Raw genomic sequence first — 12,772 nt, forward strand, 5'->3', positions numbered from 1 at the left:
TGCTGACAATGGAGGGTGAGGTGTCAAAATCTCACCATCATAGTTCGATCCTTGCCATTGCAGGCCCAGACTTCTGTATCGTAGCTGCAGATACACGCCAGTCAAGCGGATATCTCATCAACTGCAGGACAGCCCCAAAGGCCTACAAACTCACAAACAGCGCTGTGTTGGCAACTTCTGGATTCCACGCAGATGGAGCCGAATTTTATAGGGTCCTTGCAACCAAAATCAAAGTATACTCGATTTCTCCATTGCTTTTTCTTGCTAGATGTACCGCTACAAGCACGAACGAGACATGGACATTGCCTTGATTGCACAGGCATCGGCAATCCAACTGTACTCGCGCCGCTTTTTCCCATATTACACCTTCAACGTCCTTGGGGGAATCGATGCGGAGGGCCGTGGTGCGGTTTACTCGTACGATCCTGTGGGCTCGTTTGAACGGGAACCGTTTCGTGCGGGTGGATCTGCTGCTGCCCTTATTCAGCCATTCTTGGATAACCAGGTAAGCATTGACAAGCGTTTACGGTAGTTGGGAAAGGATTCGTCCGGAAACCAGCGCATACTGACGCAAGAGAAAGCGATTGCCGTGGCTCGAGATGCCTTCGATGCGGCTACAGAGCGTGACATATATACGGGCGACAATCTCGACGTCTGGGTCATCAATGCACACGGTGCCTCCATGGAACGCTTCCCATTAAAGCGCGATTAGCAATAAAGATGGTGCAGCGCACATGCTCTATTGTATCGATTGCTGCTAATGCCCGTGTTTTGTGCAAGTATTTATTTGGGTTTCCAGTCAGGGATTATTCAGATGTCGAGGTTGCATTGAAAATGCTTGCGTAGCAATCACTTGCAATGACGCGTCTGGAATGCAGACCCAGTGTGCGTGCACCGACATCATATGAAAGCATCAGTATGGTAGGGACAGAGGGTGCTATAACCTTGGGCTCGCCAGGCCGCCTATCCATAAAGGCAACCCTCAGTGTATCATTGTCCACAAAATCAAACGAGTCAAGGGCATAGACGGAGGTCTCCCCAACGCGATACCCACTTGACGGGAATACCATCGCTTTTCCAGTAGGCTGCATCAAAACAGGCACCACAAAAAGGTCAAAATACCCAATGCCGGCATAAACGACAAGAATCACTACCAGGGCATCCATGCGGCCATCCCCGTCAAGGTCTGTAAAGACAATCGGTCTTTCTAGCAGCTTTGCTGAGCGCAAATAGGGTGAAAGGCTAGGAGAAAGATGGCATATGACACCACTCTCGTCTCTCTCATAATGGATTGGAATCTTGGCACCAAAATTGCCGCCTTCAAGTCCAGCGTTGTCATCAATAAAGGATGCACTGCCATTAACCAACTGTGCCCAGATGCCATTTGTCATGGAATAGTTGAGATAGGGCAGTTGTTTGGCAATCTGAGCAATGCCTTCTGCCGATTCGTCGCCAAGAAGCGATAAAGCCATGTGAGCATGAAACAGTAAGGCAAGAATAACAAGACCTGTTGTCAGCCGAAATGCCCCTAGCTTGAACACTTTGAACATGGCGAAAGAAACGGAGCCAGATGGCTTCTAATCACAGATCGGCCCAACCATCATGTCCTTAAGCACCAATGCATAAAGAGTTTATCACAAATGTAAACACACCATTGATGATGCCGTACAATTTGTGCAATTTAAAATGGCAATTCATTTAGCCTGGAATTTTAAAAGCAAGATATAGATTAGCAATCGACGCGAACCAATCAGCACCTTGACCAGAATCAAAAGGTGACAAATAGAGGATAGCATTTCAAAATCACGAGTATCATTGGTGGATCACGACCATCAATTTGGCATCATCCGGATATATAAATTCGCTGTTTAACATTCGAGGGCATCCATAGTTATGTGTGGCATCATCGCATATATCAACTTTCTGTGTGACAGAAAAAGATCCGAAGTCATCGAGATCCTGCTCAGTGGCTTGGCACGCCTTGAATATCGAGGCTATGACTCTTCAGGTATGTACCCGATCCATTCTTATTGCCGCTTTCGAGTTGCTTATCCTGTGTGTTCTGCATTTATTTCGTGCTTATCTTTTGTTTACTTTTTTATTTGATTTTTCCCTTGTGATTATTTTTCTTGTTCTTGCTGCTGCTTATCTATTTGGATTTCCATTTACTTACCCCAGGACTTGTTGTCGACGGTGACAAGCCCGACCGTAGCGAGGTTCTCATCTACAAGCAAGTGGGCAAGGTGGCGGCGCTTCGCAAGCATGTCGAAGACGAGCTGGCAACGTCTGCTACTGCCTCCAAAAGCTTCATGTCGCACGTAGGCATGGCACATACTCGTTGGGCAACACATGGCCCACCCACAAATGTCAATTCACATCCACAACGTTCCGATGTGCAGGGCCAATTTACCGTTGTGCACAACGGCATCATCACCAACTACAAGGAAATCAAGACATTGTTGGAAAAAAAAGGTTACATGTTCGAATCGCAGACAGATACCGAATGCGTGGCCAAATTGGCCCTCTACATTTGGGATCAGCAGCGCGACGCAGGCAAGGCGCCACCTTCCTTCACCTCTTTGGTGAAGGCAGTCATAAAGGAGTTAGAGGGTGCCTTTGCATTGATTTTCAAGTCAACTTATTACCCAACAGAGACTGTGGCTTGCCGCCGTGGATCACCGCTTCTTGTGGGCGTCAAAACCGAAAAGAAGCTTAAAGTTGACTTTGTGGACGTCGAATTTGGCGCAGGTACGCTTGGGGAGGGATTGATGAGCCCCCCGCCAGTTCTTGGTGCAGACCGCCTTCGTCGCACTGCTAGCCGCGCGTTCTTGACCGAAGATGGGGAACCACAGCCCATCGAATACTTTATTGCTTCAGATCCCTCTGCAGTCATTGAGCATACCAAACGCGTACTCTATTTGGAAGATGACGACATTGCGCACATTGCAGACGGTGAGCTGCACATTCATCGACTGCGCCGCGAAGATGGCACCTCCTCTATCCGCGCGATTCAAACGCTAGAGATGGAGCTAGCAGAAATCATGAAGGGCTCCTTTGACCACTTTATGCAGAAAGAAATTTTTGAGCAGCCAGAGTCTGTCGTCAACACAATGCGTGGGCGTGTTAATTTCGACCGCCATGCAGTAACGTTGGGAGGTCTACGCGCCTATCTGCCCACCATGAGACGCTCGCGCCGCTTGCTCTTCATTGCTTGCGGAACTTCATATCACTCTAGCGTAGCCACACGCGCCATCTTTGAAGAGTTGACAGAAATCCCAGTGGGCGTCGAATTGGCCTCTGACTTTTTGGATCGCCGCTGTCCAATTTTCCGGGATGACACATGTATCTTCATTTCGCAGTCCGGTGAGACAGCGGATACGATTCTGGCGATGCGCTACTGCGCTGAACGCGGAGCACTTTGTGTTGGTGTTACCAATACCGTAGGATCAACGCTTTCGCGCGAAACTACCTGTGGTGTCCACATCAATGCAGGACCGGAGATCGGTGTTGCCTCTACCAAAGCGTACACTTCGCAGTTCATCGCGCTAGTCATGATGGCATTGACGCTTTCTGAGGATCGCATCAGCACGCGAAACAGGCACAAGGAGATCATTGACGGGCTTTTTGCGTTGCCAGCAGCCATCAAGAGCGTGCTGGAAAGCGATAGTGCCCTGCGTCTGCTAGCTAAGGAGACTTTATTCCGAGAGCGTTCCTTGCTGATCATGGGTCGTGGATATCAGCATGCCACGTGTCTAGAAGGTGCCCTCAAGATCAAGGAAGTATCTTACATGCATTCTGAGGGTATCCTTGCTGGAGAGCTCAAGCACGGGCCTTTGGCGCTGGTTGACGAGTCTATGCCGGTAATTTTGATTATGACCAAGGACTCGATCTATCCAAAGGTGCAATCAGCATTGCAACAGGTGTCCGCCCGTAAGGGGCAGCCTATTCTCATCTGCAATGATGACGATAATAACATTCCAGCTGAGCTGCGTACCATCAAGGTGCCGCAGGTAGTTGACTGTTTGCAAGGCATTGTCAATGTGATCCCGTTACAGTTGCTTTCCTATCATTTAGCGGTGCTCCACGGTGTTGATGTGGACTTTCCGCGCAATCTCGCCAAATCGGTGACAGTTGAATAAATTTTGATTAGTATAGCCTTTTTAACGTACAAGTGGCTCGAGAAACCTTGCTGGAATAAATCCCGTCCCATCTCTGGTCGGATGATGTTCATATGACACCTTCTTGACACTATCGCGAGGCAATCCTGCCCCAGAAAAGCGGGTTCGCTCTGTCTTTAGCATACTGCTGTAGCCAATCACATGTAATCGCTGGTCGCGAACTCGTGTTGTGTAATTTTCAAGCGCTTCTTTGGTGTAATATGTCAAAGCGCCTTTGCTTCGAATGCACACGCTTTTCAATCAATAAGGCAATCCCAATCTGCTTGACTTTTGGTCGAAACATGTCGACCAGAAATATTAACTTCACGGCCGTTCAAGCCACAGGCCTTTGGGCATTTTTCCGCGCCCTCTTGATGCCGCAAGATGGCAACAAATCGGAACAACTGATAACTGCGTGGATTCAAAATTGGCGCCACAATGGTACAGTATTTGACTTTCTTGTCAGATGGAGACAAGGTGTGTGGAGCAGTTTTTATTGCCCGCTGGCGTAGATTGTCTCTTCGCTTTTGCGTTTGGTGCGCGGGGCGCCTGGACGTGCAGAGGCTGCCTCGTGGGCGGCAAGCTCGGGCGGCACCCGGCTGCGGGGGCTTTTCTCAATTACACGCCGAAGGTCGTAATATATATCTGCATCTTCTGGAGTCAAAAACGTGATTGCCAGGCCGTAGCGACCGGCACGCCCAGTGCGCCCTATTCTATGGATAAAATCTAGCGTCATCATGAGAATCGCACGCTTACCCTCAATGTTTTTCGACATATCGTAGTTGATTACTGTGGAAAGGTCGCGGACATCGAGACCGCGACTCGCCACATCTGTGGCGATCAGGATGCGCTTCGAGCCGTCTCTAAGGCGACCCAGTGCATGCTCACGAGCATCCTGTGTTTTGCCACCATGAATACCGACTGTCTGGTATCCACGAGCATCAAGAAACTTGCAGAGAACGTCGACAGTTCTTTTAAGGTTGACAAAAATCAGAACAAGCGAACTGTCGCGATCAGATGAAGCTTGTGGACGATCTCTATTTGGGCCACGGTTCCGATGGCTTGAATTGTGCCTATCGCTATGGTCTTGGTCATCGTGATCAATCGTGTTGAGAATTTCAAGCAGACGATTGCGTTTGCGATCTTCAGCTATCATTTCCACGCGTAGCTCGACAGTCCCCACTGCGAGACCGACAGTTCCAACGATAACTGTTGCGGGTTTCCGCAAGTAACGTTTGGCAAGCCGCTCAACGGCAGGTGGCATGGTGGCCGAAAACATTGTCGTTTGACGAAAGGTACCTCCATGCTGCATCGGCGAGACATCCTCGATGTCTGAAGCATCAAGCCTACAGGGCGCAGATGGAAGCTGTTCCAAGATGAAATTTAGATCTGGTTCAAAGCCAAGATCGACAAGTCGATCCGCCTTTGCAAGTCAAAATTGGCAAAGTACCTCATCCATCACTACATAGCTACACCGGTTGAGCGTCAAAATCCGCTGCTCCAAACAATCTCGAAGCCGCCCAGGTGTCGCAATCACAATTTCGACACCGTCGCGAAGCCTGAATCCCTGACTAGCCATGGTATGCTATCAAAAAATTAAATCACCTAGCACATACACCTCCAATAATCGAAGCAACTCTGAATCCGAGAGACTTGGAAAATCTTTCAGCCTCTGCCTCGATTTGAAGTGCAAGCTCACGCGTCGGCGCCAAGATGAGTGCATAGGGACCGTCTGCAGCGGTTTCCTCGATAATTTTAGGACTCTTCTGCAATAGCATTAGGATGGGAATCAGAAATGCAAGGGTCTTTCCAGATCCAGTTTCAGCAAGCCCGATAAGGTCACGGTTTTCCAAGGCAATCGGGATAGCTTGTCGCTGGATTGGCGTTGGTTCTTCAAACCCAGCTCGATCAAGTACCCGCAGAATATTCGTAGAAATTCCGGACTCGGACCACTTCCTGATGGGATTGGGAAGACGGCCTCCTTTTGTGGAAAGTGAAAAATCTTCCTTAAAAATACGCCAGTCTCTCTCCTGCATGGCAGAAAGCGGCTTCTCAGACCAATGGCAGGAAATATCCTTATCTGGGAGTAGATCCATGCGGCAAGAAAGATCGCCAGCCCTCCTTTTTGAGCTTGGAAGCTCTGCAATTGGTAGCATATCTCCTGATGTATCGTCTTCAGGATGCCAATCAAAAATGAGTCTTTTGTCATTCCAACGCTTGCTCTGCGTCATCTGAGAGGATCCTTGGGTGTCTGAAGATAAATATCGACTCTAATAATAAGCGTTGTGCATGTTATTCCTTAATGGCCTCCTTTTCATGCTGTAAAAATCTTCCACCTGAACTAGGGGGCTTTGCAATTGAAATGGGATTAGGAGAGCGTCCTCCAGAAGACGGGGTATCTTGCTGCAAAAGCTTTAGCTGCTCGTCTTGTTTGCGTTTTTCCCGTTCAGCTTTGGAGATGTAGGGTACCTGCAGGAAAGTAAATGGCTCTTACCTTTTCAGCATCTCTCTTCCAAAGCATGGTGAAGACTTCGAGGTTTATTAAAATTTCCAGTTAAATTGAAATTGTCCGATTAGAGAACGCTGCAGTAAAGGTTGATAAGATCATACCTCCAAGAATATTGGTTATCCTACACCGATGTGATGTAGGAAGCATTTCAGATTTCGGAGGAAATGTGTATCTGTTCTAGATATCCTGAATATCAAGTTTATTGGACTATTCGAATAAGTGGTTTCGTCACTGGAACATTGTACGTACCTCCGTGCTTTCCACATAGCGAGCAGGCCTCCAAAGTGTACCGGTTGAGCGACGAGTTAACTTTCTCCGATGGTGGATTGCGATTTTTTCAATCATCATTGACTTTCCAATCACACATGTCAGTCATTTCTTGGCCCTTGAGATAATATGGCTCCGCCGGTAGAACACTAGGCCCAAAGATCTTTTGAAAAAAGCTTGCTTTTTTAAACCTTTGGATGTTGGCTTATGTTCGTTCGTTCATAGAAATTAGTTTCATTCCAAAAATTAATGGAAGATTTTCTACAAACGTAAATGTTTGGACAATGCTAGCGCCATATGAGAACGCTCGCTTAATGAACCCCTTTCTGGATGTTGAAAATAATATATCTTTGGTTGGCTTGCTATACAAAGCCTGTTTGGCCAGAAGAACCCTTGGTCAAATACATGCTGCGACCAACAACAACAAATAGATAATTTCAAGATGCCAAAATTCTAATAAACGAAAACTTGGATGCATCAGAAACTCTGCACGCTAAAAATCCCTTTTATGCGGTGCATCAAAACAGGCGGAGACTGAAAGAATCTGATACTTAATATCTGGAAACAGGGCGGAGACAACACTTTCTGCGTATTCCATAAAAACTGACATTTCTTCAAATCAAAAGATCCAATGTGAATTTATGCCAAGAACATATGGTTTATTTGGTTCTAGCTCTGTTACATTCACAACTGCTGTGCAAAATCTTTTTCTGAAGAACGACGAGTGCTTTGATTTGCAACTACAAAGCTTACTAGGTCGTCCATATACCTCCGAAAGGTCAGATATGCAATTGCGTATTCTTAAAATTAAAAATCGGCACACAGGAGACCATGAAATGAAAACATAAGGCCAGAAGCGCAAAGATCAAAAGCAGAATTAGAAACCTGAGCAATGGTGTAATGTTGTGCAGCATCAAGATGCAATGTTGTGTAGCATCAAGATCTAATATTTACGATTTAAAGGGTCTAGATTAAATCCGCGAGTTACTATTTGGCGTTGAAGGGGATGAGGAATAAAAAAAGCATTGGGCCTCCGCCGATTTGCACAAGTAGCAAGGCGGGAATCCCAATTTCGACCACTGCTCAAAAATACCAAATCAAAATGGCTGTTAAATTTTAATTTTAATAGTCAGTCCCTTCATCTTGATGTCCGATAAGCACAATATAAACTTGCAACATGATGAAAATTATGAAATCAGGACAGCCAACAACTTGACTATTAAGCCATTTTTAGAGGAAAACTTTTCCCCCATAGAATGTAAGCTTTACATGCTCGATGTACGTATTCATTAGTCATAAGGACCGTTTTCTCTGGTCCTAATCAGGAGAACGTCGAATTTTCTCACCCAGACAGCCTATTGGAGGAAATAGAGCAGCTCCAAGAGTTGATAAATCTGAAGAGAAGTTACATTATTCGATCCAATATTGATACGTTTCTGCAACTCTCCAAAAAGCTAGATCAATGGAGTAAAAAAATTTAACCCAATGCTGCGTATTAGTAAATGGCTGAAATTTTACCCAAATTTTACCGGAATTTTAATTAATGCCCAAGCCTTTGGTGTCCGCTTTAGACGACGAGGCTTTGGAACACAATATCATTGCCGAGTCCTTTCGCCATCACTTTGAGCCGACATATCAAAAGTATCTTATCGATAATGAGTCGCCTCCCTCGCTTCCGTTTCAATTTGAACATCTGGATCACACTGCAGATCTTCAGATTCATTCTTGGGGAAATACCCTTTCTGAGGCATTATCGTGTTGTGTTTATGGCCTTTCCTCATATATGGCAGATATTTCTAAAGTTTCCTTGAAACAAATGAAAATATTTTATTGTCCCGGTAGAAAATCGCTTATTAATGTATCTGTAGGGGCGTCCCCTGAGGATTTGGCGTATAGATTACTTTGCGAGTCTTTGAATCTGTTCCATGAGTCTTTGTTTCTGATCAGGCACATTGAGCTTAAATTTGTTGATAAAAACTCGTATTCCCTGGTGGCAGCATGGTAATTAAAATTTCCTAATTCTTGAAGCTTCGGTGAATGTTTCAACGCACATTATCACACTCCCGGAACGGAGATCAAGGCAATCACTTTGTCAAATTTGCAAGTGTCAACGAGCTCCTCTCTTGCAACTGGGTCCACAAAGTCCGACATATTTGTCATTGTGGATATATGATGGCTATTTCGCATCGTCGACATACCAGGAGCATTTTCATGTACATCCTCCATTAACATAAAGCTTTCACGAAAGTTTATTCATAAGCCACTCAAGTTTGGCTGGTGAAAATTGGATTTTACACGAGAGTTTCTTTGTATTTCTCCCAAAAAGACTCTGAAATGATGTCTTCATGTAAAATGTGCGTCGAGTTGTCTTTTCCAAATGAAAGTCGAATGATGGTCGAGCCTTTTTTGAAAATCTCCTCCTCCGTATTATAATTGATGTTGAATTGGGAGAAAAGAATTTCGTGCTTGTCTTTGCTTTGCGTATTCTAGACACTAAATGGCCAGTGGAATTACCATAAGTTTCTTTTCGGCTTGCATGGGTGAAAGATTTCCCTTTTGGACCAAAGCCCAAAAGCAAGTATTGTACAAGTTATTAATGTGGCCTAAGACATAATGATAAATGTTTTCAGCCTACAATCCACTTGACGCCAAGAAAGATAATCTCGAATGTGCTTTAGCGTGGGATAAAGCACAATTCTCCCATCAAAGGTGGCAGGATATAACATTGGCGTTTGCTCGAAAAACTCTCCCCAATGGAACATATAGACAGCGGTAAATGTAGACACAATGGTGGAGAGGATTTTGCTAAAAGATAAGTAATAAATGATGGGTTGGTAAAATACGCGGACCGCCTTTCAAAAAGAGACGTAGATGGCCTCAAGACAAAGCTAAAAAAAGCGACAGTGGAAGAACCTGTATTCATCGGACTGGCCATAGGCTATGATAATATCGGCAAACGAGCTCATAAGGCTTTGAGCAGCCCTATTCATGAGTGCAAGCGCCCGTTTGTCGTTGGGCTTTGTGAAGCAGTGCTTTTCAGAAAACCTAGTCAGAAAGATTGGATGGCAATACTTGTGAAAAGAACGGCCATCAATTCGTACCACCAAGAAAATGTCTTTCAGAAGGTGGTCTTCGATCTCAAAGGTACGAATGTATTCAAATTTGGAATTGGCCATAAAAGTAATCGATTAATTAATTAATTAATTAACTGAGTTCATTTGAGACACCAAATGTAGCGATTGATACAAAAAAGACGTTTATTGGTTCAGTGCCATCCTTTTTAAGATATCTGTGACAGAGTCTTCCTTTAAATGTGCCGGCAAAGCCCGTTCTTTTTGAACGGTCGGAGGTTTTAACTTTTGAGGCTCGTGTGATGATGATGCTTGGGAGATGGGTAGGGGCAATTTTGAACGCCTTTCTCCTTCAAGAAGATTTTCCAATTCCTCCTCAAGCTGGATTTCCTCTTCAATTTCTGATGTGGATATTGGAGTTAGCAGGGAAGATATTTCCTTCTGCTAGGAAATGAGCTCATTAATGTCTAAATAGAGGGTATCAATATCCTCTTTGCTATCAACAGACGATAGAAGATTCTTCAAAGTAGAAGACCCAAGTTGCAGGGATCGACCCATTTCCTTGCTACTCACGGCAAATCTAATTGAGTTTATGATTTGGTATATGTTGTTCTTGTTGTTTTGCAAGGCATCCTCGTAGCTGAGCAGGGAATTCTTCCGCCTTAGTAGAGCCAAGCATTTTGTCTTGTTGTGCAAATTGTTTTTAATTTCTGTCAATAGCTGTTCTTGCTCCGCTTCAGACTTTTCAATTTGCGAGCTTACAAGCCGAAGGGTAAGCTTTAGCGAACAGATGTTAGTAACGGTCGATTTATCTGCCATCATGGCCTTTGAGCCATCATTGGACACTAATATTACCGGTTCCTAAATTGGGAATGCCCAATATGTTACCTTTGGGTTGGTAGTCTCAAAGATTGTAATCGGCTTGCCAAATGTTTTCAAGAAATGCAAAAGAATTCTAAAATCAAGAGAGCCCGGCGAACTAAACGTAGCTGGGATCCCATTCTCTTGAGAAATTTTATTGCAAAGTTCAAGAAGATCTAGATGCGAAAGCGATGAATCGATGATGTCCGCAGTTGCAGGAAGAGAGGCAAAAACAAGATGCGCGAATTTCTATGCAAAATATTAAATCTTGGCTTACTTGAAGATTTTCAATCACCACAATTGTAGAATCTGGGGGAATTTCCCTGGAATATTTCCCATCTGAAAATGGGCTTAAGAAAGACCTAAAAAGGTTCCTAATAAGACCTTGAAAAAGGGAATCCCTTTTGTTGGTCGGGATTTTCAATGAAGAGGCTGTAAAAAAGTCATGCTTTGTGTAGAAAAGACCCTTTTCCATTTGGAATGAAATGACTGTTGGAAGCCCAAGAGGAGAAATCCCCTTTCTTCTGAACGCAACGGGAAGTGTTGCCACTTCAAACGAGAAAATAGATGTCTCCTTTGCAGGGAGCATTCCCCGATACGAGGTGTACAATATCAGCGGGTACCAAAAGTTAATTTTATACATCCAGCTCTCCAAGTCTTCTTCTTCAAAATTCCTATTTCGAAATGACGAAAAGAGCGCGCCGCATTTTTGATCGTCGGCCCATTCGGGCAGGCCTCTCAGGTGTTCTTGAAGTGACATTGGCCCAAGGAGTTTAAATTAATTTTAAACTTTAAGCTTTGATTTTTTATAGCCCAAAGTAAGCATGTATTTGGTTAAGATCACCCCATTCCGTCGCTTATATCATCCATCACCTGTTGCCCGTGCATTTACACAGCTTACCAAGTAGGAATGCAAATTTTTGTCAAAACACTTACGGGCAAGACCATTACGCTCGAAGTGGAGTCTTCGGACACCATTGAGAATGTGAAGCAGAAAATCCAAGACAAGGAAGGAATTCCTCCAGACCAGCAGCGCCTGATTTTTGCAGGCAAACAGCTTGAGGATGGAAGAACACTCTCTGATTATAATATTCAGAAGGAGTCCACGCTCCATCTTGTGCTTCGTCTTCGCGGAGGAGCCATCGAGCCCAGTCAGCGTCTGCTTGCCGAGAAATACAAGGTTGATAAGAAAGTCTGCCGAAAGTAAGTTTCATACAACCTAATAACCTAAGGTGCTATGCGCGACTCCCATTAAGAGCCGTCAATTGTCGAAAGAAGAAATGCGGTCATTCCAACCAGTTGAGATTAAAGAAGAAGATCAAGGACAAGTCCAAGTAGGCAAATAAACTATACTTAATGAACTCATAACTGAACCCCATACTTTGCAATTTTTCGTGCTTGCGTGCATGTATCCATGTGTGTGTGTGTGTCGATGTTTGGTTGTAAATTGTCCAAATTGGTTGATTTTAAATTGTTGGTTCTAAATGCAGAGTGGGCGCTCCATGGCCCTATTGATTCTGGACGTAAATGTAGCTTCCTGGAAAGAGGTTTTAGATGCTGAAGCATTTTCCATCCTGCTCTCTTCAATCGTCTCTCTCTCTAGGTTTATCCGCTCACTCTCATTTGCAAGTTGTGTTGAGATTTTGGCTGCTCCAAACTTTATTACAGCACCCTCGGAACATGTCAACATTGACGCTCTCCCCTCAGCGGTCCCCTCTTCATGGATTCGTGCAGAAGAGACCTTTTTCTCCCAAGTTAATGATATTGTGTCCCAAGACGCCCCCGCTTTAATGGCGACCTTTTCTTTTTTGCCGGCTGCATTGGCAAGGAGCCTTTCTTGTAAATTTTCCATTTTGGCTCTATTTTGTAGACTTGAATAAGACAAACCATGGGGGTCCCTCCAGAAT

At 44.8% G+C, this 12,772-nt stretch overlaps 10 protein-coding genes across 10 annotated transcripts; 4 read left to right on the forward strand and 6 right to left on the reverse strand.

The window, feature by feature from the left end:
• Positions 1 to 8: 8 nt before the first annotated feature.
• On the forward strand, positions 9 to 712 carry DI09_9p60 (beta type subunit of proteasome; the record flags this gene model as incomplete). Its single annotated transcript, XM_013380934.1, has 3 exons — positions 9 to 233; positions 269 to 505; positions 533 to 712. The coding sequence occupies 3 exons, from the start codon at positions 9 to 11 to the stop codon at positions 710 to 712; spliced, it is 642 nt and encodes a 213-aa protein (XP_013236388.1).
• Positions 713 to 806: 94 nt separating this feature from the next.
• DI09_9p70 (uncharacterized protein) lies at positions 807 to 1,550 on the reverse strand (the record flags this gene model as incomplete). Its single annotated transcript, XM_013380935.1, has 1 exon — positions 807 to 1,550. The coding sequence occupies one exon, from the start codon at positions 1,548 to 1,550 to the stop codon at positions 807 to 809; it is 744 nt and encodes a 247-aa protein (XP_013236389.1).
• Positions 1,551 to 1,893: 343 nt separating this feature from the next.
• Positions 1,894 to 4,139, forward strand: DI09_9p80 (uncharacterized protein; the record flags this gene model as incomplete). The annotated part of the gene is made up of 2 exons (XM_013380936.1): positions 1,894 to 2,008; positions 2,179 to 4,139. The coding sequence occupies 2 exons, from the start codon at positions 1,894 to 1,896 to the stop codon at positions 4,137 to 4,139; spliced, it is 2,076 nt and encodes a 691-aa protein (XP_013236390.1).
• A 511-nt stretch (positions 4,140 to 4,650) lies between these two features.
• Positions 4,651 to 6,388, reverse strand: DI09_9p90 (uncharacterized protein; the record flags this gene model as incomplete). The annotated part of the gene is made up of 4 exons (XM_013380937.1): positions 4,651 to 4,865; positions 4,914 to 5,580; positions 5,608 to 5,742; positions 5,774 to 6,388. The coding sequence occupies 4 exons, from the start codon at positions 6,386 to 6,388 to the stop codon at positions 4,651 to 4,653; spliced, it is 1,632 nt and encodes a 543-aa protein (XP_013236391.1).
• Positions 6,389 to 6,449: 61 nt separating this feature from the next.
• Positions 6,450 to 6,678, reverse strand: DI09_9p100 (uncharacterized protein; the record flags this gene model as incomplete). Its single annotated transcript, XM_013380900.1, has 2 exons — positions 6,450 to 6,626; positions 6,652 to 6,678. The coding sequence occupies 2 exons, from the start codon at positions 6,676 to 6,678 to the stop codon at positions 6,450 to 6,452; spliced, it is 204 nt and encodes a 67-aa protein (XP_013236354.1).
• A 1,798-nt stretch (positions 6,679 to 8,476) lies between these two features.
• Positions 8,477 to 8,938, forward strand: DI09_9p110 (uncharacterized protein; the record flags this gene model as incomplete). Its single annotated transcript, XM_013380901.1, has 1 exon — positions 8,477 to 8,938. The coding sequence occupies one exon, from the start codon at positions 8,477 to 8,479 to the stop codon at positions 8,936 to 8,938; it is 462 nt and encodes a 153-aa protein (XP_013236355.1).
• A 598-nt stretch (positions 8,939 to 9,536) lies between these two features.
• On the reverse strand, positions 9,537 to 10,109 carry DI09_9p120 (uncharacterized protein; the record flags this gene model as incomplete). The annotated part of the gene is made up of 2 exons (XM_013380902.1): positions 9,537 to 9,738; positions 9,847 to 10,109. 2 exons carry the CDS (start codon positions 10,107 to 10,109, stop codon positions 9,537 to 9,539), a joined length of 465 nt encoding a protein of 154 aa, XP_013236356.1.
• A 339-nt stretch (positions 10,110 to 10,448) lies between these two features.
• DI09_9p130 (uncharacterized protein) lies at positions 10,449 to 11,625 on the reverse strand (the record flags this gene model as incomplete). The annotated part of the gene is made up of 2 exons (XM_013380903.1): positions 10,449 to 10,865; positions 11,143 to 11,625. The coding sequence occupies 2 exons, from the start codon at positions 11,623 to 11,625 to the stop codon at positions 10,449 to 10,451; spliced, it is 900 nt and encodes a 299-aa protein (XP_013236357.1).
• A 150-nt stretch (positions 11,626 to 11,775) lies between these two features.
• DI09_9p140 (ubiquitin/60s ribosomal protein L40 fusion protein) lies at positions 11,776 to 12,203 on the forward strand (the record flags this gene model as incomplete). The annotated part of the gene is made up of 2 exons (XM_013380904.1): positions 11,776 to 12,068; positions 12,098 to 12,203. The coding sequence occupies 2 exons, from the start codon at positions 11,776 to 11,778 to the stop codon at positions 12,201 to 12,203; spliced, it is 399 nt and encodes a 132-aa protein (XP_013236358.1).
• Positions 12,204 to 12,345: 142 nt separating this feature from the next.
• DI09_9p150 (uncharacterized protein) lies at positions 12,346 to 12,717 on the reverse strand (the record flags this gene model as incomplete). Its single annotated transcript, XM_013380905.1, has 1 exon — positions 12,346 to 12,717. One exon carries the CDS (start codon positions 12,715 to 12,717, stop codon positions 12,346 to 12,348), a length of 372 nt encoding a protein of 123 aa, XP_013236359.1.
• Between the last annotated feature and the right edge of the window lie 55 nt (positions 12,718 to 12,772).

Source organism: Mitosporidium daphniae, assembly GCF_000760515.2.
Source record: "Mitosporidium daphniae strain UGP3 chromosome Unknown contig-9, whole genome shotgun sequence".
Classification (NCBI taxonomy): domain Eukaryota; kingdom Fungi; phylum Microsporidia; genus Mitosporidium; species Mitosporidium daphniae.